The following is a 21,672-nucleotide window of genomic DNA, read 5'->3' as shown; positions in this document are numbered from 1 at the left end:
CTATTTCTTCTATCTACTCATGACCAGGCACGGGTACTAGATTGGAGTACAAATACTCCTGATTAGTCCTAACTTGCCCCAACCATCAATCTTCAACATGCTTCACTCGTGACTTGCCTTGACTTTTGATGTATCTTGTTACATCAGATGCATTAGTTCATCCTACCCCCGTGAATCCGTCAATATGGGTTCTGAGCGCACGGTTACTCCCAATACACGCGACCCCCGTCTGAACAGACCGATTCAGTCTACAGCAGCGTCTCTAGACACGCCATCCCGTACAGTTGCTACACCCCCAACTGCTCCACGACAATACTCTGTGCAGCCAGCATACCCGGCGCCAACTGACGCCCGCGTTGATATTCCTGGCGACCATTTCATACGAGATCTTTCCGATTTTGTACAGGCCGCTGTTAAGTCTGCCACCCTAAAATCAGAGAAAGAATCACTAGAGAAGAGGAGGAGTAGCACTGAAACTCTCTTGAAGAAAGCCAAGTCTCACTCGAGTTTCCCTTCTACTGCTGCTTTCTTTCAGCAAACATGGAACGATGAAAGTGGTCATCTGGCTCGTGTAGATGGCGCGTTGAGGGAACACCGTTCGCGCTATGATAACTTAGAGAGAGCCTTAAAAGCAAATTGGACGTCTTCCATAACTTGCGGGCCTGATCTAGGTGAGAAATTTAATCAAGTGAAGGAAGATGTCGAAGCAGTCCAGCGGGAGGCTAGACGATCCAAAGATGAGACCTATAACCTTCAGGAGCATAACCGCTCTTTGGAGGATATGCTCAAGGCTCTCCAAGCCAGGATGGCTATAATGGAGAAATCACTCGATAATCACACGACGTCTTGGACCAAGCAAGCCAAAGACAACTTGTTTCGCTTCGAGCAAATTTCCTCGGAATTCGAGAATCGCATGGAAAGCGTTTCGACAAAAATAGAGGAAAGCTTCTCGATGAAACTTCAAGAGGAAGCATGCGAATGGCAGAAGCAGAAATCAGCTCTTGATCTAGAAATCGAATCAATGCGAACGTCCCAGGAGAACATTTCAGGTACTATCGGCAAGGTCGATCAAAGTATTAAGGAGCAGCAACAGAAAGTATCTCATATTGAGTTGCTGGGCCAAAGGCTGGAAGATTTCAACACCCGTCTTGTTTCTTTGGAATCGATCAAGAGGGCACCAAACTCCACTGCGGCAAATGAGTCGGCTCTGGACAAAGATGCTGCGTCTCACCTCCAGACCAGAGTTCAAAGCTTGGAAGACGTGCTGAGGCGGTTGCAGGGCCTGCAGGAAATGAAAGATGACTTGCACTTTTCTGAAGTAGAAGACATGAAAAAGGCAATGGTGCAAGCCTCTGGGGAATTAGATGGCATGAAGAATAATTACAATAAGCTATCTGACGAAATGAAGAGCTTATATGAGACAAATTCAGCCACTACTCTACAGCAAGTCGCCAATTTGTCCGGCTCTCTACAGAATACACAACATTTGGTGGAGAGCGTTAAGGTGGGCTTGCATTCTCTGGAAACCAGATACAACACTCTCACCACAGAGCCATTAGCGAGAAATATGGTCGCCGTAATGCAGGAGATGTATCCTTCTGCTGGTCAGTTAATAGAGCAGACTTCTTCGTTGAAAACTCTAGTTGAAAATGAAATAACCTCCCTCAAGAAGGGCCTGGAGAGCCTCTGGCAAAACCAAAACACTATTCTCAGACAAACAGCACAGACGCAGCAGGAGGCGACTTCCCGGCTTGATGAGCTAAACAGACTAAGGAACGACCATACCAGTCTCTCTCAGTCACTTGCACCTCTTTGGGAACGTTATAATACACAAGAGCAGTCGCCGAGTCTAGACGATCTTCGCAAATTGCGCGCGGAACTCCACACTTTCTCTACAAAGTTCGAGGAATACACATCCAAACAAGAATCCGAAGTCAAGTCACAAAAACATTTGGATGGTCGTTTCATGGAAGATCTCCGTGAAGAGCGTAATAAGTTTGATACTCGAGTCAGTCAATTAGCCAGCAGACTTGAGAAGTTGGTAAATGATGTCGAAGAAGTGAGATCTATTAATACGAGCAGTTTTACGAAAGTTGAATCGTATGCGAGTGACATTGCATCATTGCGTGATTATATTCGTGAGCTTGAGAAAACAACGTCAGAAAAACATCAAGCTTTACTTGGCCAACTTGGCGATATCACGAAAGAGCACAGTACCTATGGTACTGATATCGCATCATTAGTTAGCCGTATAAGCGACCTTAAGCAGTCTGAGAAGCTCCGACACAAAGAATTGCATGAACACCTGGATGAGCTTAAGAAAGTTGTGGAAGCCAAGGAACTTCATCCTCGCAAAACGCCTCCAATTGTGGTCGAGGACCGGGTTCTAGTACCCACAGACAGCAACTCCGCTAATGCAGAAGATGCCGCTATGGTTCTGAACGTGGCGGAGAATAATCCTACGCTCGCGCTCCGAGAGAAGAAGAAAAAGAAGAAGCGACCTCGTCCCCAGGGGTTGTCTGAGGACGAGAAGTCTCCAATAGTGCGACCCGAATCCCCCAGGTCATTCTCGTCTGCGGCTTCTCCATTCGGCGCAGAAGACACACCTACAGAGAACACAAAACGACCAAAGAAAAAGAAGAAACGCAAAATAGTATCCACGGAGCCTATACCCCTCGACTGAGCAGCAGTATGATGTGCATTTATCATCAACACATCGATTAAAAAAAGAAAGGAAGGAAGGAAGAAAGAAAGAAAGAAAGAGAAAGACATGCTGTTTTTGTAAACCCGTTGATGCCGTAGTAAGATTTCGGAGGGAAAGCTGTGGAGTTGAAGGCGCCTAACAAAAACATACCTGCTGTACCTGTAAGGCGCAGCACCCGCTTGCCAGGAAACCTTGGATACCTCTCAACAAGGGGTAAGTCTCGCTGACATACAATTACGAAGATGATGAGATTATTATTTGTGTAGTGCGAATTAACGCTGGATACCTTTCTGTTAACCGGTCTTATTTTTGTTTCGTTGGTTCATCAGTTGGGTGGACTACACTGAAAATTTCACATTTCTTTGACCTCACTTGGGTACGGGAGTCCGTACATACCCAGAGCCCGTCCTTTTAATTCTATTGTTAATATTACTTGTTTATATGTTCAAGGAGTCTCTTGCAAGAATGTAACAACCTCTGGATAAGCAATACTCGTCAGTCAACCCGTCGTACTAAGGTCCAACTCAACACTCACCTTGTCTGAAAGCTTCAGGATTTTCCGAAATGAGCCAATGACCAGCCTCAACATCAGCTATTTGGGCATGGGGGAAGAATTTTTTAATGGCAGGAATTGTCTCGTCGCTGACATATTTGCTCTTCGTGCCCCTGACAAACAGCGTAGGACCGTTGTACGTGACAGAACCAGGTTCTGTGTAAGGAAAATTGGCCATCTCGCTTAGAGCATCCCCCAAGATCGAAACAGGAACACGGAACTTCATGGTTCCATCCTCTCCACGAACCAAGTTGGTTAACAGGAACTGGCGAATGGGAAGGGACTAGAGGGGGAAGATACCACAGTTAACACATACCCAACAAGTTCTGAGCAGTCATACTTACGTCCTCGTAGTCTTTCAGAATCTTATCTGCGTCAGACTGCTTCACCACGTTCTGGGCCTCAATGTTCTGCATGCCCTGAACGTATTTGCCGAAGTCACCCTTCAGGGGAGCATTGACTGGGGCATTGTCAACGGGGACAAGCGCCGAGACTAGGCTGGGGGAGTCGAGGGCGACAGTCATCGCGGTTTTGGCGCCCCTTATACTGATTAGCATCATCACCATCACTACTTGGATTACTGCAGTATTAATGCTGCAGGGAATGGGCGATAATCATACATAGAATGGCCAATCAAGACACATTTCTTCAGCTTCTGCTGATGGATGAAGTTGACTACATCTTCGGCCATCGCAGTGTACGTGTGTTCTTGCGAGTGAAACGAGTGGCCATGGTTTCGAAGATCCTAAGAAAACCATCAACATGAGTCATTATTAGCTACTATCGGATAAGCACTGCCAACTTACCAGGATAAAGACTTGACGCTTCAAATCTCGTGCCAAGGCTCTAACAACCCCTGTTAGCTGGCATCGAATTGGACAAGAGACAACAATAGCGTATGAAGGATAGTTTTGATTTAACATACTTGCTAATACTTCTGTTGTTCTGCTTAGAGCCGAAAAGCCCGTGCATGAAAACGATTGGGCTCCGGCTTGCTTCTTCCTTGTCAGGGCCAAAGATCTGATAAGACAGGTCTGATCGGAGCACTCGTGAGGTTGAGAATGCGCGGATACTAGATGCACCCCGCAGAGTTATTCGAAACGGCAACATCATTTTATAATGCCAACTGCATTCGATCCAGGATGCGGATGGCGATTTTCCCGAAAGAGCGCGATAGTATGACTAAGCAATTTGGGCCGATTCGGTCCGCCGATCCTTTGGGGAAGTTTATCTTTGTCGAACATATTAACTATGTATGTACAGTTTCTCCTTGGTTTGGAGATCGTCTTGTGTATCTATATCCGGAATGTATAACCTTAGCCGGTACTTGGGCTTATATGGCTAATGAGTGGGCTCAGAGTAACTATCGCGACAACAAATTTTTTATGTTTTTAAGTGACCCCTGTGGAGAAATATATTTACGGAAAAGCCAAAAAAGCCAAACAATATCTACTTTGTAGGTTGCGTGAGATACAGGGTTTGCGCGGACACATGAGTACCACTGATGATATGCATGCTTCTGGAACCCCGTGACGCTGTCTTCATAATCATATTTTGTTTTCATATCTACTTCATGGCAATGCTCACCTATATACACAGCGGATATCATCTGCTCCGGTAAAGCACATAATCGGCGCCCTTCTAAGGCTCCACAGCATGCTGAATTCCCATATTAATTGTCCAAAAGCCCGGGCACTTTCTCGCAAAGATATTCAACGATAGCGTCGGGACCCCGTTCTACTTGCAGCCCCTCAGGAATGGCGTGGGTTTTGATATCGGGTTTGATTTCTCTCGCAATAGAATGAATCTGACGAGCCTTCTCCTCTGTCCACATAGAGGCACTGAACTAGGGAGTATTAATGTATAAATCTATTGATTGACTTGATATAACTTATACGAGCTTTGAACGAAAGGGGTTCTTACTAGAACGTCAGGCATCAGCTCCTTTACCTTGGGTCCAACTTCCTCAATTGCTACATCATTCGTTAGTATGAATAGAAATGCAGCTCTGTATGCGAATCACACATACTTTTGCAGTTTGCTTCGTGGATGATGGTATAGCGGTCCTTAAGGGCCTCGACCACCCGCCCAATTAGCCGTTTAGCTCTGTCAGGAGCAGTGTTGACAGTAACAAGACGAAAAGGTCCCTTAGGGGCAGACATTGTTAGATTTTTCCTTTTCTCTTCTCTTTTTTTTTTTTTTTTTTTTTTTTTTTTTTCTGTAATAGTGAAATTGATCTCTTGAGATTATTAGATCACTTTCAGCCATGAAACCCACTGCTTTTAAATGAAGGTCTTCGAGTAGCCGGCAACCTGAGGGCATCCCCACAATCCAATCGTGGGGAAGTCGTGGGTGTTTCGCCCCGGACTTCATCCCGATTCCAAAAGAATCTCTTCCGAATCAGGTACTCTAACTTAGAGATATCTGGATACTCCGTATATCGGCCGTGTACTGGTAGGAATCAAAAGAATAGTGGGCTAGTGTAATCTTGTCCCCCCACTCAACCCCGCCAAACGCCATTATCGGTCGCAAACGCGCCCTTCAATTGATATCAGGGTGATATTAACTCAGCCCCGTGGTCACGATTACTCCTCTTCAGAAAACTTTTCATTTTTCTAATTCCAACTCAACCTCTCGATCATTGTACGTTCGACTTATCTGCGATAACTAAAATCATGTCGAAAATTGCGTCGACCTTCTCGCGTAAGTGTTCATATATATTACCAACATGAAAGAAACGGCTTTGATGAGCCTCTCCTGATAATTCAATAGGCCTTGTGCGCTTTGTGCCCAAGTCAAACCCATCCAAGGTCTTGATCGGTGAGCCGATAGATGCGCAACTTGACGTCGGACTGGCTATCTACCAAGGGAAGGAAGTCGCAGTGCGACCATTTACCGGAGCATCTGTTCTTAATCCAGGCCAAAGGACAGAGTCAACAGAGATCATTAGTCGCATTCTCTCCCCTCTGTCGCAGAGTGAGGTTGGATCGATCAGATGTATTGGGTTGAACGTGAGTTCCTGGCAATACTCCCTAGTACCACAAATTCAGGACAAAAATGGACTCAAAACTATCCCGGCAGTATGCATCTCACGCCGCAGAGATGAACCTTTCTATCCCAGAGCTGCCCACATTGTTCATGAAGCCATCAACTTCCCTCGCAGATCCCTGGCCTGCACCTACCGTTCTTCCCAAGATCACGCAGGCTGACAACACGGGCGACTATGAATCCGAAATGGTTATTGTTATCGGCCGTGATGCGAAGGATGTCAGCGAGGCGGACGCCCTAGAATATGTCCTTGGATATACAGCAGCGAACGATGTCTCAAGTCGCACGTCGCAGATGAACCAGAGTCAATGGTGCTTTTCTAAGGGATTTGACACAGCGTGCCCAATTGGTCAGCACTCATCGAATAATGCTTTTCTTTGTGCTCTGCTCCATATACTGATGCTTTTTATTTCCTTAGGACCGGCGCTTGTTTCTGCGGCATTGTTCACGGATGCTAGTAAATTCCACATTCGTGGGCTGAAGAACGGGAAAGTGCTGCAGGATTGTCCGCTAACGTACGCAAAGACCCAGCGAACCCCTGTATGTACGTACGATTGGAAACTGACAAAATCTGAATAGGGACTTGATTTTCAACGTGCCCAAGCTAGTCAGCTTCCTGTCTCAGGGAACAACTCTTCCAGCGGGAACCATCATCTTGACTGGCACTCCTCCTGGCGTGGGAGCTGCAAAGGACCCTAAGGATTTCTTAAAGGAAGGGGACGAATTCGCCGTGGAGTTGCTGCCTCATGTCGGAACTTTGGTGACGACGTTTGAAAATCAGAAATGAGCTTGTATTTGAGTTCCTGTGTACATACTCCTGCATTTACATCCATAGCTTCCACGTATTTGCAAAGTTGGCTTCACTCATTCCTTAATGCTAAATGACACAGTAGGTACTGTTCTTGCTAAGCCACTGAGGACACCCATCTTGAGAGCTCTTGCCAAGGATGCAATGCGCATGTAAAATTCTTTCCAATATGCACCTACCTAGGAACCATTGGTCAAGGTCAAGGCGCAGAGACTTGATAATATCCGTGTGATCTTGGAAGATGCAATGAGCTGCCTCCGCATTGGTGAGCCAAAACAGGCTCTGTATGGTCCTATGGATACTGCCTTGGGGAACCGGGTGCAGAAAGATATGGTATGTATAAATACAATGCACATAACTATGATGCGACCACGACATCAGACGATCACAGGCCTGCTTGACAGTTCTCCAAATTCACTGACACCCTTTCATCTGAAAAGAGACAGACAAGTGAATGTATCGAAACTGAGAACGATGAATAAGCCACAACCAAACCAAAACATGATTATTCCATTCTCCTCCCCCTGCAAGGAATACTGATTATGGGATCTATTCTTTCGCTTTCGTGAATATCCTTCAACTATCCTGCACTTGTACTCCCAAACAATGTCTGAATCACCTTATCCGATCAAGGAGGTTCGCTGTGAAGGCCATACGCCATGCGACTGCGACGAGTCTTATTTCCAGGCTCTCAGAGACTGGGTGCGACTGGCCGCTGCTTTCGGTTGGCCAGAGACAGTGAGAAAGGTGGCGTTGGGGTATCTTTCCAAGGTCAAGACCTTGGAGGATACAGTTATCTTGATGGACACCATCCGGATCTGTCCACATGGGCAGTTAATTATGCTGGGCGTAGAGTTGCCTCTTGAGCACAAGGAGGGCAATTATCCGATCGATATCGCGTGGGCGAACAATGTTCCCCTTGTTTACACCATGTTCCGATGGTTCAACGGTGACACGATCCATCGCATTTGTATCGAATCTGCGGAGGAATGGGTTTCGTATGAAGAAGAAATGTTCGCCTTTGAACCTTCATCCGGACTTTTCAAAAAGAAAGACTTCAAGTGTCTTGAGAATGCTACAGCTGTGGCGCAGGTGATGCTGGCTGCAGATCGCACTGTTGAGTCTGTTGTGTCTGACGTACGTGTGGTTACCATATTCTGAAGAAGCCTCCGCTGTAATGATGGTAAAAGGCAGGTTGCGAGCTCCGCATCTTGATGTCATTAGCTAACTGCTAGAAAGCTTGGGATGCATGAACTACACGGATAACGAATTGAGGCCGATATCGACGGAATGAAATCGAACGATGAGCATCGTGCCTATGAAAAGGGTATACAAACCTTGGCTAGAGAAAGGTCTGCTCATCCTATCTAAAGAGCACAACACTTACCTGCTGACCATGACTTGAAGAGCTGTTAGTGTTGGACGAAATGGGGAGTTGGCTAGCCGACGCAATTTTTTTTTTTTTTTTTTTTTTCGCATCGATAGTGCCAGTTACATTGCTGCCTTATGCCTTGACGTTGACGACTGGAGAATGACTACTCCAGGATATTAATGATGTTTGACAAAGTCTACGGTGTCCCGACAGTTTGTATCAAAGGTTAAGGGATTACGTTAATGTAATTTGGATGGATTTAGCTCATAAGTTGCAGGCAATGCCTACTTCACAGGGTGTATTTTCATTTTAGAAAGTAGTACAGGATAAGCATTTACGAAGCATTTCGAACCTCCAAGAAGAGACTCTCTACATTGGCATCCCCACATTTCCATATTAGTAATGAGTAATGCACGTTTGATACAAGATCCCCACACTTTCCTTGCAGAAATGTGGATATGACTTTTTCCCGCGCGGAGTAAATCAGCTCCGCTTCGAGTGTTTCTCAGGCTTATCTTACTATGTACACTCGTTGTGCTGCTCTATAGAATCCATGGCTACTAGTGGCATTCTATACGTACTTTTGCTTGATTGTAGGCGCATTTACTCTGATATAGAGAATATAGTGACAGATCAATGTCAAAGTGACAAAGTGATGGAAATTATAACATTCTATGTAATGTTCAGTCACTGTCCCGATCTTCCCAGATGTTTCGGCCAGCCGATCGGCCACGGGCACGTTAGGAGGCTAAGATCGCGTGGTCTGATTTCGCTTTCCCGAAGGTAGTATGAAATCGGCTGGATGACTCGGGCAGTGAAACATCTTTGAGAGCTGTTGACACACTGGAGTATATAAAGATTTTGTTCTAGGCCGGAAGAATTCTTTTCTCCATTGTTTATATTGTTGAGCTCTGGAAATTTTGTTATTCTCCGTTTGTATTCATTCACTCTGATGCTCCTAATCTATTCTATCCCTAATTCACATATATTCTTGCTCTATGCTAATTCACAATGAAGGATGTCCGCTCATTCTATACTCTAACATACCATTTCTATGCTGTTGTCGACCAAACCAACCCGTCAAGAAAAGTCCTAATGTTTAGATTCATACGTTGACGTCCGGACGCCATCCCCGCCCCAGGTAGTGAAGGAAGAGAATCGGGATAACACTGACACTCACAATGAGAGCGCAGCCAATACCCGCACTTGCAGCCACCCCGACGGTCTCGAACATGGGCGGAAACCTGAGTATCGTTAGCTATCGCAGTCCCAAACCTCGACATGACCTCCCTCCCACATACCAAAACGGACCCAAGAAACCCCAGATCTGCCGAACGAACGTGATACACACCCCGACACTGGCGGCATCGGTTGGATAGCAGTCCACGGCGTACGTGATGAGGACAGTGGTTACAATTTGGTTACCGGCGGCTCCGATAGCGATGCCGATGATGGGGGATACGTTCCAGCGACCTTCTTCGGACTCCTGGGTGCATACCAGGAAGACAATTAGACCCACGATGGAACAGATGAAGCCGATGTAGCTGAGCCATAGACGGTACTCTGGTTCGGGTTTGCGCTGGATCTTCTTTGCTCGTGTGTTCATCCACAGGTCCGATAGGGTGCCACCCAGCTGTTCGCCGATGAGGGAGCCGATGATGGGACCCAGGAACTGGAGACCTAGCTGCTCGGTGTTCAGATCGAACTTTTGCTGGAGCAGTTCGGGCACTTCCACAGTGGCCAATACGTTGCTCAATAGGAATACCATTGCGTATGCCGCGGCCGGGATCATCACGCAGGGACATATGACCATGGTAAGAGGTTTAACGAACTCGAACCAAGAGAAGGGCGTCGGGTCGATTCGGCGAAGTGAGAGATACTCTCTCTTCCAGGCGGGTTTGTCTGGGTTGACATTGCTGCCAACATACCGAGTTTCTGGCCCCAGAAAGAGATACAGGATGAACTGGACTCCGTTGACCTAATTGACGGATACTTGTTAGCGAATGGCCGTCCACGACATGTGCATCGGGGAGGGTAGACGAACTATGGCCAGGACCCAGTAGATCCACACGTAACCTGCCCGATATGCAACGAAACCGAAGATAAATGGACCGCAGGGAATCCCCAGCGTGACTAGCAGGGTCCACACGCCCATATACCGGGCACGATCCTTCTTAAAATAAGTCTCCATCACAACAGCACTTCCGATAGCTGGGTAGTATCGTCAGCTCAGGCGAAATCACATCAGAGGATTGCCTTACCAGAGGCCGGAGAGATGAAGAATGCTTGCAAAGCTCTACAGGCGGCAGTTGATGCATAGTCTGTGCTTTTCGCACAACCCACATTACATACCAGACTGCATATCAATGATGTAAGGAAGATCGGACGGCGTCCATAGCGATTAGACAAGGGCTTCCAGAACAACGGAGCCCCGCCCAGGATGGCGATCTGGAGCGAAGTCAAATAACTCGCTTTTTGCACCGTAACGCCATACTCCTCCGAGATCCTGTTATCATATGTTAGCGGAACATAGCTCCAGAAGTGGTTGATTCAAGAGATCATCTTACGTTTTATAAGCGGGAATGATGCCAGCAGCGGCAAAAGTACCCATACACGCGTGAACCGCTACCAAAACCAGATTGGCCAGTTTCTGGAGAGGTTGAAAGCGAGTCAGCTGCTGATACAGAGGTTCATGCTCTCATGCCCATGAAGATTAGCAGGTATGAAGGCTAATACTGACCTTCCATGACGGCCAATTATACGGATCTGCCGGATCAATGCTAGGGATTGGATCAAGTTCCAGTGTTCCATGACGCTCCATCAGGTAGTCTCGGTGTACCTTTGAAATGCGAGATTCCACGAGGTCGGCATAGGTTGTAGGTATGGCTCCGGCCGTACTCTCTACAAAATCCACGTTGACTTTTCCTAGATGGGAGAAGACATCCTGAGCGTTGTCATCTTGGCGAGGCCTCTGCATCTCCATGGATGCAGTCATATTTTGATGGACCCCTAAATAGGGCAAAAGCTGGAATTGAATATGAACCTTTGTTTATTTGGAGAAAAAGACTACAGACCTCCTGCAGCTAGGTCCTCCCCAGAGCTAGACGAAAAAGAAGCTAGTTGTAGCAGAGAGGAAAGACGTCCAAGATAGCCTACGAAGATGCGAGTAACCCGCTATTGAATTATGGCTACAGGCGGCACATTCTAACCGAAGACAAGGGATGGGACAGTCCCACGCAAACTTAGATAAGTCGAGGTATCTAGCCTATCATTTCTTCAATGGGGGCCATTATACCCCGGGATAATGCTAGATATTGACGAGTCCTCGGCACTGCTGGGGAGTTGGCGTGGAGATTATGCGGAGGTGCTCCGTAGTAGTATCGACTCAGAGGAACGGCAATGGTCAGAACCGTCAGTCATGCTCGGATAATCCATCGTTGGTCGATTGGACGGAGCAAAACCCACAGCTCACTGGAGGCGTTAACAAGTTAGCCGACTGAGGATCCCGAACCCCCAGGGGGCACGCGGTTCCAAGTCACAAACTCTACGGCTCGTTAAAGCAACTCGGGAGATGGATAAGTATTTTGGAGTGGAGGAGCGAAGGATGCAATGAGAGGGCTAGCCATTGAACGACTAAGCCGGACTGAGCAAGCCAGGCTCCCGTGCCAAGAGGCCAGCCTCTTGCCACGCCCCACACGCCAGTCCTTTTACCTACTCCTCCCCACGGCCCACTCATCGCCTGAAGAAGTCCTGCCTTCCATATGAACCACCCTCAAATGGTGATCGGTAGGTTATCATGGGTTTGAAGCTTGGGGTCTGACCTGTCATTGCCATTCCCTTGCTCTCATTTTGCCCTAAACTCCTGAAACTTCAGCGATGAAAGCATTGGTTTGTCGAGTCTGTCAGAAGGCCTTCTCGAAGGCTGAGCATTTGAGGGTATCTGATCCGTATTTTGTTCCCTTTCGGTGGATACGTCACTAACGCCGGCACTTAGAGACATGAACGTTGCCGTAAGATAAAGCCACCATGCCGTGATTTATGCCGTGCTGTTTCGGCGGAAATACCGTCATCAGCCCTAACCCCAAATTATACCCCATGAAAGCTGACTAGGGTAACGCCAAAGACACGGGAGCTAAGCCATTTGTCTGCAAAGAATGTCGTCGACCTTTCGCCCGCCAGGATGCCCTTGCGCGTCATGAAAAATTGCACATACGTGCTGCAAATCCAAAGCTCCCTCAAGGGCAATATGTAAATGAAATTGCCCATCCGACTTCTCTCGATACTCTCCCACCATGGGATACTACGAGAGCACCAGTAGATGCCACAGTATCAGAGTCCGCTCCGTGTCAGACATGGGATTCTTCACAACCTGAGCAGAACCCTGGATTGCAGCATGCAGCCTCCGATCTTGACTTCGGTCTGATATGGCCCGATTCAGAGAACCTGTTTCAGAGTATCATGTCATCGGACACAACAGATCAATGGCAGATGCCTTTGGGGGCACTTCCTTTCCCACCTGTAATCCAAGATATCAATCTAATGAGCTTTGGGTCTCCTAATTCTTTCGACGATCGTAGTTCGTCAATAGGCACGATACCCTCTGGTGGCAGTCATCAGGCTGTACGAGATGTCACAGAAATGGTGACGAGCTCTGTAAGAATTCTCGGGTGCCACCATGCTCCACAGGCAGCACTAACAGTTTGTCTTTGTCAGTCCTCGAGTGTGACGGCCGCAATAAAGGCAACATCAATCACATCGGTGTTCCTGGATGAATGCTTGCATATGTTCTTTGTGCGGTTCATTCCTACATTTCCCATCTTACACCGAGCTACCTTTGTTTTCCGAGAGTGCACTCACCCTCTTCTTCTAAATGCAATGGCGCTGGGTTCTCTGTACTTGGGACCCAAAGATTCTGTTGCGAAGGTAGGCTTGCTTTGTCAATGAAGAATCTCAGAATCCTAAGTTTATTAATGATACTGTAGGGTGAAGCCTTATGGCGGTTAGCACATACTGCCGTTGCTACCTCGGTATGTTCTTGTCCTGTTGAACGGCTTGATCATGCTTATGTTTACTTAGTGGCAATCACTCATCTCACACCGCGGCCCGTATGATGCATGTAAAGGCGTTCAGCTCCTCATCACTGCCCTTTTAGGACAGATTTACGGTGCATTGTCCAAGGTTGGCCGCCAGCGTATTATATTTTCTTTCTGGAACTTGTGCTTACTCTGCTACTACAGAACCGACTTATCCGCACTACGAGTCAAGTCTTTCGTCCACTCGGATTCTTTTGGGCTAGGCATTGCGGCATGTTAGGTAGCGAGCCTTTCTCAAAGGAAAGCTTACCATTTCCCAACGCCTCAATGGAGGAGAAGGAACAAAAATGGCGGACCTGGGCTGCAAGAGAGATTCAACAGCGCGCACTACTCGCGTACCATATCCATGACGGGCTCGTCGCACAGATGTCTGGAGATGGGACTTCCACTCGCCATGTTGCCAATCCTCTTAGCCTCCCTAGCAGTGAAGCTGCATTTGACGCCAGTAGTGCAGACGAATGGCTGGTTCATATGAACTCTCAAAGACCCGATCAACCATCCTTTCGGTTGGTTTTCCGCTCTCTTTTCCCTCCGGTTAGCAGCTTTCGGCCTCTGGATTATCAACTTTCTGCCTTCGCCCTTCGAGTTGTCCTTGAAGGCCTACAATCTCTGGTATCGGACTCAGACGAGGATGACCTTGTCGCTGTGGGTGTTCCAAGCCGTTCGGATGTGAGGAGAGCTCTGGCTCAAGTGCACGAGACCGTCTCCATGAGCATCCATCTTTCCTCTCCAGAAAGGCTCGAGGTCCTTCTGCGTTGGCACACGATATGTCTCGACACTATGATTAACTCGACCGTTCTTTGTAGGTATGTTTGCACTTGTTACGACATTGCGCAACACGTGTCTGGGGGCTCTCGAACAGTCAAGCCTGGATTCGATATGACGAAATGGGTCAGCACGTCTGATGCACGTCGTGCCCTGCTGCATGCCATTGCGATTCAAGACATCATCGAACAACTTCCTCGGGGACGGGCTCATGTAATTCATATGCCAAGCTCCCTCTTCGCTGCAGCGACAATCTATGTTGTGTTCTCGCTGGCTGGGATTGCAACAATTAACCTCCCACATACCATTGTTTGGCAGGACGCACTTCTTTCACACGCCGATTTGAACCTAGGCTGCGACAATATTCGGTCATCTGCTGGCTCGGAAACAAGACGTTTTGTTGAAGAAGGCCAAACTTATTCTCCGCCCGGTTTAGGGGCTGTGAGGAACTTACTGTACGAAATGAACTCGATGCAAAAGCTTTTTCGCTGTTTAATATCCCAGTGGGGCATTGCTCATGATATGGAAGAAATCATCAACCATTGGATTACACTGTGTCACTGAGGGAGTTCCTCTATCAATCTTTAGTCCGGCGTTTCTAGTCCGGCGTTAAGAAGCGGGTGCGTGGCCTGAACTTGATCTGGGAAAATGCAGGTTGTATAGACGTTCTTGTTGCTTGTATATACTTAGAGAATCTATATGATCAATTTACTTTCCCCTATCTTCTGATCATCTTGTATGCCCTCACCCTGGCATCTGTTGCTTGGGGTCTACGCCGCAGAAGTTTGGTCTCGGGAAACCCGGGCTTCACACCCTCATCCATATTGACATAAGTGTATGAGTCTGACTTTGTATATTCCAATATGGTCTATTGCTACTACCGGTAACTGGTTATTCAATTTTGCATTGGTCTCTTCGTTCCGTCGGGTTTCGCCAACATCACGTGGAAGCTACTCATCGCACTTGGTGTGATATGTATTGGCGCTGCCGTTCAAGTATTCTTCACGTTCGTTTTCCTTCCTACTAGATAAATGCTCCAATAATCGTTGAGGAATTGATACAATCTGACAGAAATTACTATGTGTCCCGAAACCTGCGGCAAAACCATCGAAGGAGTGGAAATGTCCAGCAACGGCGGACCGAAAGCCTGGCATGCAAAGCCTGGACACTCGAATCGGATGGTCTTATTGACCAAGCTAGGGAGAAGCAGTTGCATGCTGGTGAAGCCGCAGCTTAGACAGTTGCGGTGGGTAAGGCTTATAGGTAAGGGATAGGGAATTGGGCATGCGTGCATTGACCCTAACCTTGTAAGGGCGGCATGGGTTGTCAAGTTTAACCGAGTATATATACATTTGTTGTCCAGTATTTTGGTGATCAATCACTCCACGTGGAGAGTAGTTGTTGACTAACATTGGCAATAAGTAAACTCTCTCTATCTGCTTGACGCAAAAGCACATCGAAGATCTATTGCTTGCGCTGTGAAAAAAACCACAACTGAAAACAGAATATGTGATGCCAACCGTGCCGATTTATATGCAAGGGGTATCTCAGGCAGTCTAATGCAATCTGATGTGTGATGACAACGCTACTAAGGGTAAAGATGAGGTGATAATCAAGAAAGGTAAAAGAGAGAAAAAAAAATAAAAATAAAAGGTATATATCATGCATGCAATGCCGCCCAAACTGTGCAGTAATAAGAGAAGAAAAAATCGAGAAGACGACTAGCATCCAAAGGAAATGCATGAAGATGAGAACTGAACCGCTGAGTACGCCAAAGAAAAACAAATTGCATATATCTTTCAAATCTTTTCAGGTTCATCAATGTCTTCTCGCATTCTCGAGAAGGCTTTAGTAAGAGCCGTTCCAATTTCGCCGAATAGGTCCCGCATGATAGATTCGGATTTCACCGCCGTTGGATTTTGGGTTACAGCAGGGTCCTTGAAGAGTGGTGCCACTCGCTCCCAGAGTTTGCTGAACGTATTCTCGACGGAGATATCGATGGCTCTCAAGCCGTTTACTGTGTCTTCCTGGTTCGGAGACAAGGTGGCTGAAGGGTAGCTGGGCTCTTCTTGACGGAGACGGCGAGCAGGTCGGTCAAGGGCTGCATTGTTGTTGTCATCATCGTCACGAGGTCGTTTGTTATTGGTCTGAATATTGCCAGATGCTTCGAGCACAGGATTTAAGGTTTGTACCGGCCCATTAGTGTATGGCGACGGCCCGTGCGCTTCCGTAGAGACCCCCTTATCCTGGTTTCCAGAGATATTCTGCTGTTCGGTAGGTTGGCCCCTGTGAGATGGAGTATTAGATGGCGCGAGATGAATGCCATGAGGAGCGCCGGCCCGCTGACGGTACATAGAGATCCCGTTAAGTACAGGTGATTGAGACGGAGATTGAGAATGGCTCAAAGATTGGTGGCCGGAAAAGGGAAGGCACCAGGTCGATGAAGGAATGCCAAATTTCGTTGGTAAAGGCTCCATCTCCGACGGTGGCGGGAGGCTTTCGACCCATTGCGAGACCCGAGTATACTTGATCAATTGCTGGACTGATACCCGAAGTGGCGGGGCTTCCTCTGGTTTCTCAGCCGCTTTCAGAGCGACTTCGTGACGCACAGGTCGACCCATCTTCCTATCGCAAGATCCCATCCATGAGTCGACGTCGTATGCAATGTCACTGTGCATGTCACAATCCGGAAGATTGTTCACTTTGTAAGAAGCCCAGTATGTCTTGCGTTTGGTAATATAACCAGCAATGCGTCGTCGACATGACTGCCATGAATACCGGCGACCAGTTTGCTCCTGTAGTGCTGCCGAAATTCTGATCCAGAAACTTTTGGGGTAGTGTCCCAGTTCGTAATGGTCCATCATATCTCTACATAAGCTGACCAGGCATTGTTGCTCGTGAACCGTGAGCTGGATTCCCCGACCGGAGTGCTCAATTGCGACATCGTTATACAGACCGGGTGCAATTTTTGACTCGGTTGGGGTGGACGGGTTATCGGTTATTTTCGCGGGGACAGTGAACGATGGGTCTGCTAGCAACGCTCGACGTTGCGGTGAGTCTGGCTTGTGGATTCCATGATGATCGCGAAGGTGTCTCCATAGTAAATCTGATGAAGCGGACTCTTCAAAAGATTGTGCCATGTCTTCCTCTTGGGATGATTGCTAAGTATCCCGTCACGGACCTCCTCCTCTTCGACGAAGAAAAAAAGATCGTGGGTCGGGGAGGGAGACATTCCGGGAAGATCGGAGAAGAAGAAATTCGCGCCGCGCCCGCGTCCCGACACGTGACCCCGTTGGGCAGCGAATTAGTATGGAGCGATCATCAGCCTCCTTTATTTGCTCCTGATATTAAAAAGGGTTGAGTTGACTTGGGACGTAAGTCTGCCTAAAAGAGGCAAACCGACTTGGTTTGCCCCAATGACTGCCGTTGGCCACTTTGATTGTATGATTTCTTTGGGGGAGGATTTTCCTTCCGATGTCCAATATTACCCGATCAGGCATGGGTTTAATACCGGGATTGATACAGGATACATGGTACTGTCCTTCGGGTTCCATGTTTTTTTACTTTCTGTTCACCTTCTGATGGGGACTCGCGGAAACCTGGGCACGATCGATCCCCATGATTTGACGAACCTCTCCTCTCTCCCTCATCCCAATCCGAAAACTTACATGGGCATGATGCGTGTCCTCCGCCTTCATTCCCGATTGGGGGCCGGACCATGAGGGGGCGACTCGACTTGTTGCATCATTCATTCTCTATTCGTTCAGGGGCTCCTACTACTCCTGCACAATGTACATCGTACCTCGGCTGTGGTCAGTAAAAAATTGATCTCCATCTGATCAGTACTTTATGAACCTCACCCTATCGTCTATCATTCAGGATACTCGGAGATTAATAAAAATTAAAAATAGGAGGTACTATAGATATTCCTGGGTTAAAGAGTTACATTCCTCATCGCGCCGCGTCGGTCCTATCAGGGATCAACCTAACTAAAATGAGGATCAATGTCTCGCCGTCCACAACGCTACTCAATTAGGGTGAATAGCTGGCAATCGACCATGGTCTCTCTTAGTAGTCCCCATCGCTGCTGATCGTTCCTCCCTATTTTGAGCCAAAGCATCACGCCTCGGCAAAATTCTGTGTCACTGGATTGTCAAATGATTGCAACATTACATATGCAGCCGAAATCTCAGCTGGTGGTCCCTGATCCGAAGGTGTAGACACTTCCATGACACTCCAGTGAATTGACCTCTCCTATAGTACCTTATCTGATCTATTGACCGACCGGAAATGGCGTCTCCACCTATACCCGCCTCCCCCCTGTTGGAAGCAGTGTCATCTATAACTCTTGAGAAAGGTACACGAGATCGATTTGTGGCAAACATCTCTCCAGAATGGTGCACACAACAGTATGTCCGGCAACGTGGAAGCGAGCTAACCAGTCGAGGAACAAGACTAACTAGAACAGCTCTGTACTGGGTGGCTACCTGAATGCATTGATACTGTCCGCCACACAAAAGTTCAACGCCCTTGAATTTGGCGAGGAACGGTTTCTCGACCCAATCCATGTCTTTGTGCAATTTCTGCAATTGGTTCCGCCTGGACAGGTGATTGTTACTTGCAAGCGTCTCCGAGTTTCTTCCCGACAGTGTGTGGTGAGTGTAGAGGTCGCGAGAGCCGCAGTTTCCGGCAACCCAAGTACTACTGCTACCCTGGGTATTGTTACGTGCGCCAACCTCTCGGAAGAGGAAGGTCTTACGCAACATAGTAAGCCGGCCTTTGCTGTCCCACTCCCAAACCGACACACCGAGTGTGTCAAAATTGATGATCCCGTGGTCGATTCGACCCCAGTGACTAGTAAACTGAACTGGATTTCACCAAAATCAACTAATGGTCTTTGGGGACACCGTGTCGGGGGCCATCACCGCGAGGTGTGGGTGTCCTTCCGGGACGGATCGAGGATCTCCGATCTTCTTCATCTAGCCATGCTGTCAGACATGGTAAGTGACTGAGAGCCATTCCATATCGAGGATGTGGAACTTCTAGTGTCTGACGACCGAGCCAGCCACTGCAACCCGCTGCAACGCACCAAGCTGGGTTTTACTTCAAATATGCATTATCCACGCTTTGTATGACAGTGGAATTCAAAAAGCGCCCTGGCCCATCCACGCAATGGGTTATGATTCGGTCAAACTCGCATATGGTCTCGAATGGCCGGTACGACGTCAACATTCAGATTTTCAATGAAGGAGGTGATCTTCTTGCGTTGAGTAACCATGTAGTATATGTTTCGGAACTTCGAGCACGGGTGAGGGGAGCAAAGCTATGATGTTGTACTGTATTTGCTCGGAAAAAGTATATAACCCCACCCCCTTTCCATGACCTCCAAGATGAAATCACCAATGATTGGGTGAGGAGACTAAATCACTTCCAGTAAATAAACAGCTCCACATAAAGCCACAATTAAAACAATAGCTTAGATCTTTACCGGTATCTCATGAGTTCGTTCATACATGCGTAAAACTATCTTAGGTAACGAACTAAGCTATGTTTAGAGGCATTGCGATGTACAGTACTACAAGCAGCTTACCTCTTCCTTAAAGTTTCTCATTTCAACTCCTATCTACTTGTGTCTCATTGTGACTTTCGCAAGCGGAATCCCAGAACGATGGCTGGAATGCAGAATTTGACCCTCTGTACTGATAAACTCCTGCATCTTCCCACCCTAATGACATGCCCACCCAACGCAACAGCCGTACAATCCGTTCGTATTACATTACATTGATTATCGACCCCCAAACATTTGCTCTTATTCCCAGAGAAGGCACACAAGAAGAAACTAATGAGCCCGTGACATGTTCACGATATCAGGTTCACCTAGTCCCCACACAAGAACACAGAGAGGAGACATATGACGAGAGCTCAAGCCTCCCCGCCATAAACATTACCAATATCATAGTCAGCTTTGACGTGATCAAAGAAACTACTAGTATAACCCCCAGCCATGCCGAATGGATCCTCCTCCACCCCGGCAGAATAATGAGCTGCGCTGTCATGATTGCGGATACCGCGCCTAGCAGCCGTCGCACTAATACCAAATGCCGTGTCTTTTTTCTCTTCTTCTTTCTTAGCAAAGGCGAAACCGGGCGTATTGCGCTCAAACTTCTCCCTTTTGATTTTGGATATAGAAGCCGCAGAAGCAAGAGGAGCATCAACAACAACGACATCGTCATCTTCTCCGCCAGAAGGAGAACCCACGAATTTGAGTTTGACATTAAATTCTTCATCCGGGTCGGCGTCTTCAACGTAGATTGCATCCATGAGAGACATACCAAGCTTGTTCTTCTTCTGCTTCGTGGGGGTTTGGGCCTGTTGAGTGCCCCTCTTGCGCTTGCTGGACGACGAAGGCGTGTTTATGCTTGAGGTGATGCCGCCGCGTGCGCCTCGGGGTGTTCTGGGAGTTGTATTTCCGTTTCCACCGGATACGGAAATGTTGCGTCCGACATTATGTGGGATGTCGGTGATGCCGCGATTGTAGGCGTCGGCTTTCAGCTCGTCGGCCATCTTGCGGTAGCGGCGGAATCGGGCTTCCAGTGCGTCGAAGGTCGCTCCTTGGTCGAATAAGAGGGCCATGGCGTGGTAGTCGAGCTGTTTTGGTTCAGTTGGTGCTGGAGCTGTACGAGAGTATGGAGTAGGATGATGATAGGGGTACCTTGATGCCTTGGTGGGTTGCGAGCAAAGCCGCGATGAGACGGTCGGTGCTCTCGGGGCTCTTCCAGTTTACCATGTTGATCGATGTTGTGGAAATGGCATGCTTTGGAGTCTTGGGTAGAGTAGGCTGATATTGATGAGGGGTTCTGTGTTGCTTCGCTGCGAGTGAGATGGGAAGCTTTATAGGAATATTCCTAGGAGACCAGAGTTTGTTTAGGTAGGCTCAACCTTATAATGATTGCCCTTGAGATGAAGGGAGGTTCCCACGGGATTCTTTTCTCGCAGAGAAAACCGTCTAATTGGCTTGAATCGACACTATCCCAGACAGTGAATGGTTCTGTCGTTGGACTAGTACAACGAAGCCCGGGGAGTATTCGAAAATTTCCCGGAGCTCTGAAAAAGATTGGCCATGAAGACGGTAGTGAATGAAGAAGACACGGCCTAAATGCCAATGACATAGCCCAAGGCAAATACAAGGCCTGCTTAAGGTAGTGAATATCAAGCTGATCATCCGGGCGATACAGGAACACCAAGTCAGATCCGTATATCGCTTTTCGCGGCTGTGCATTTAGTTTCTGGAGAACAATATTGGTCGACGCTTCTAAAACACCTTCATAC

General features: G+C 47.7%; 10 protein-coding genes across 10 annotated transcripts; 5 read left to right on the top strand and 5 right to left on the bottom strand.

Annotated features, from left to right (window-relative positions):
- The first annotated feature begins 103 nt into the window (after positions 1–103).
- On the top strand, positions 104–2,916 carry BDW43DRAFT_88257 (uncharacterized protein). Its single transcript, XM_032050643.1, has one exon. It carries the CDS (start codon positions 185–187, stop codon positions 2,681–2,683), a length of 2,499 nt encoding a protein of 832 aa, XP_031900327.1. The 5' UTR covers positions 104–184; the 3' UTR covers positions 2,684–2,916.
- Positions 2,917–4,599, bottom strand: BDW43DRAFT_88260 (putative alpha/beta hydrolase). The gene is made up of 6 exons (XM_032050644.1): positions 4,183–4,599; positions 4,064–4,103; positions 3,878–4,002; positions 3,602–3,797; positions 3,240–3,540; positions 2,917–3,181 (listed from the first exon to the last, which is right to left on the bottom strand). Exons 1-6 carry the CDS (start codon positions 4,368–4,370, stop codon positions 3,150–3,152), a joined length of 882 nt encoding a protein of 293 aa, XP_031900326.1. The 5' UTR covers positions 4,371–4,599; the 3' UTR covers positions 2,917–3,149.
- Positions 4,600–4,929: 330 nt separating this feature from the next.
- Positions 4,930–5,419, bottom strand: BDW43DRAFT_311202 (uncharacterized protein; the record flags this gene model as incomplete). Its single annotated transcript, XM_032047141.1, has 3 exons — positions 4,930–5,103; positions 5,181–5,230; positions 5,287–5,419. 3 exons carry the CDS (start codon positions 5,417–5,419, stop codon positions 4,930–4,932), a joined length of 357 nt encoding a protein of 118 aa, XP_031900325.1.
- A 155-nt stretch (positions 5,420–5,574) lies between these two features.
- BDW43DRAFT_276419 (fumarylacetoacetate hydrolase family protein) lies at positions 5,575–7,308 on the top strand. Its single transcript, XM_032041958.1, has 5 exons — positions 5,575–5,960; positions 6,030–6,268; positions 6,339–6,654; positions 6,724–6,820; positions 6,885–7,308. The coding sequence occupies exons 1-5, from the start codon at positions 5,933–5,935 to the stop codon at positions 7,090–7,092; spliced, it is 888 nt and encodes a 295-aa protein (XP_031900324.1). The 5' UTR covers positions 5,575–5,932; the 3' UTR covers positions 7,093–7,308.
- A 177-nt stretch (positions 7,309–7,485) lies between these two features.
- Positions 7,486–8,398, top strand: BDW43DRAFT_276418 (uncharacterized protein). Its single transcript, XM_032041957.1, has one exon. It carries the CDS (start codon positions 7,720–7,722, stop codon positions 8,272–8,274), a length of 555 nt encoding a protein of 184 aa, XP_031900323.1. The 5' UTR covers positions 7,486–7,719; the 3' UTR covers positions 8,275–8,398.
- A 1,192-nt stretch (positions 8,399–9,590) lies between these two features.
- BDW43DRAFT_300326 (putative MFS transporter) lies at positions 9,591–11,480 on the bottom strand (the record flags this gene model as incomplete). Its single annotated transcript, XM_032044875.1, has 6 exons — positions 9,591–9,729; positions 9,787–10,463; positions 10,530–10,696; positions 10,747–10,991; positions 11,053–11,135; positions 11,226–11,480. The coding sequence occupies 6 exons, from the start codon at positions 11,478–11,480 to the stop codon at positions 9,591–9,593; spliced, it is 1,566 nt and encodes a 521-aa protein (XP_031900322.1).
- Positions 11,481–12,361: 881 nt separating this feature from the next.
- On the top strand, positions 12,362–14,907 carry BDW43DRAFT_300325 (C2H2 type zinc finger domain protein; the record flags this gene model as incomplete). The annotated part of the gene is made up of 7 exons (XM_032044874.1): positions 12,362–12,421; positions 12,480–12,495; positions 12,609–13,138; positions 13,199–13,408; positions 13,468–13,512; positions 13,562–13,663; positions 13,723–14,907. The coding sequence occupies 7 exons, from the start codon at positions 12,362–12,364 to the stop codon at positions 14,905–14,907; spliced, it is 2,148 nt and encodes a 715-aa protein (XP_031900321.1).
- Positions 14,908–15,890: 983 nt separating this feature from the next.
- BDW43DRAFT_88165 (uncharacterized protein) lies at positions 15,891–17,621 on the bottom strand. Its single transcript, XM_032050642.1, has one exon. It carries the CDS (start codon positions 17,481–17,483, stop codon positions 16,143–16,145), a length of 1,341 nt encoding a protein of 446 aa, XP_031900320.1. The 5' UTR covers positions 17,484–17,621; the 3' UTR covers positions 15,891–16,142.
- Positions 17,622–18,633: 1,012 nt separating this feature from the next.
- Positions 18,634–19,672, top strand: BDW43DRAFT_300323 (thioesterase family protein; the record flags this gene model as incomplete). The annotated part of the gene is made up of 3 exons (XM_032044873.1): positions 18,634–18,752; positions 18,812–19,343; positions 19,409–19,672. The coding sequence occupies 3 exons, from the start codon at positions 18,634–18,636 to the stop codon at positions 19,670–19,672; spliced, it is 915 nt and encodes a 304-aa protein (XP_031900319.1).
- A 593-nt stretch (positions 19,673–20,265) lies between these two features.
- Positions 20,266–21,130, bottom strand: BDW43DRAFT_311195 (uncharacterized protein; the record flags this gene model as incomplete). Its single annotated transcript, XM_032047140.1, has 2 exons — positions 20,266–20,991; positions 21,056–21,130. The coding sequence occupies 2 exons, from the start codon at positions 21,128–21,130 to the stop codon at positions 20,266–20,268; spliced, it is 801 nt and encodes a 266-aa protein (XP_031900318.1).
- Between the last annotated feature and the right edge of the window lie 542 nt (positions 21,131–21,672).

Source organism: Aspergillus alliaceus, assembly GCF_009176365.1.
Source record: "Aspergillus alliaceus strain CBS 536.65 unplaced genomic scaffold BDW43scaffold_22, whole genome shotgun sequence".
Classification (NCBI taxonomy): Eukaryota; Fungi; Ascomycota; class Eurotiomycetes; order Eurotiales; family Aspergillaceae; genus Aspergillus; species Aspergillus alliaceus.
The sequence above is the reverse complement of the archived record's forward strand: the minus strand, read 5'-3'. Positions and strand labels throughout refer to the sequence as shown.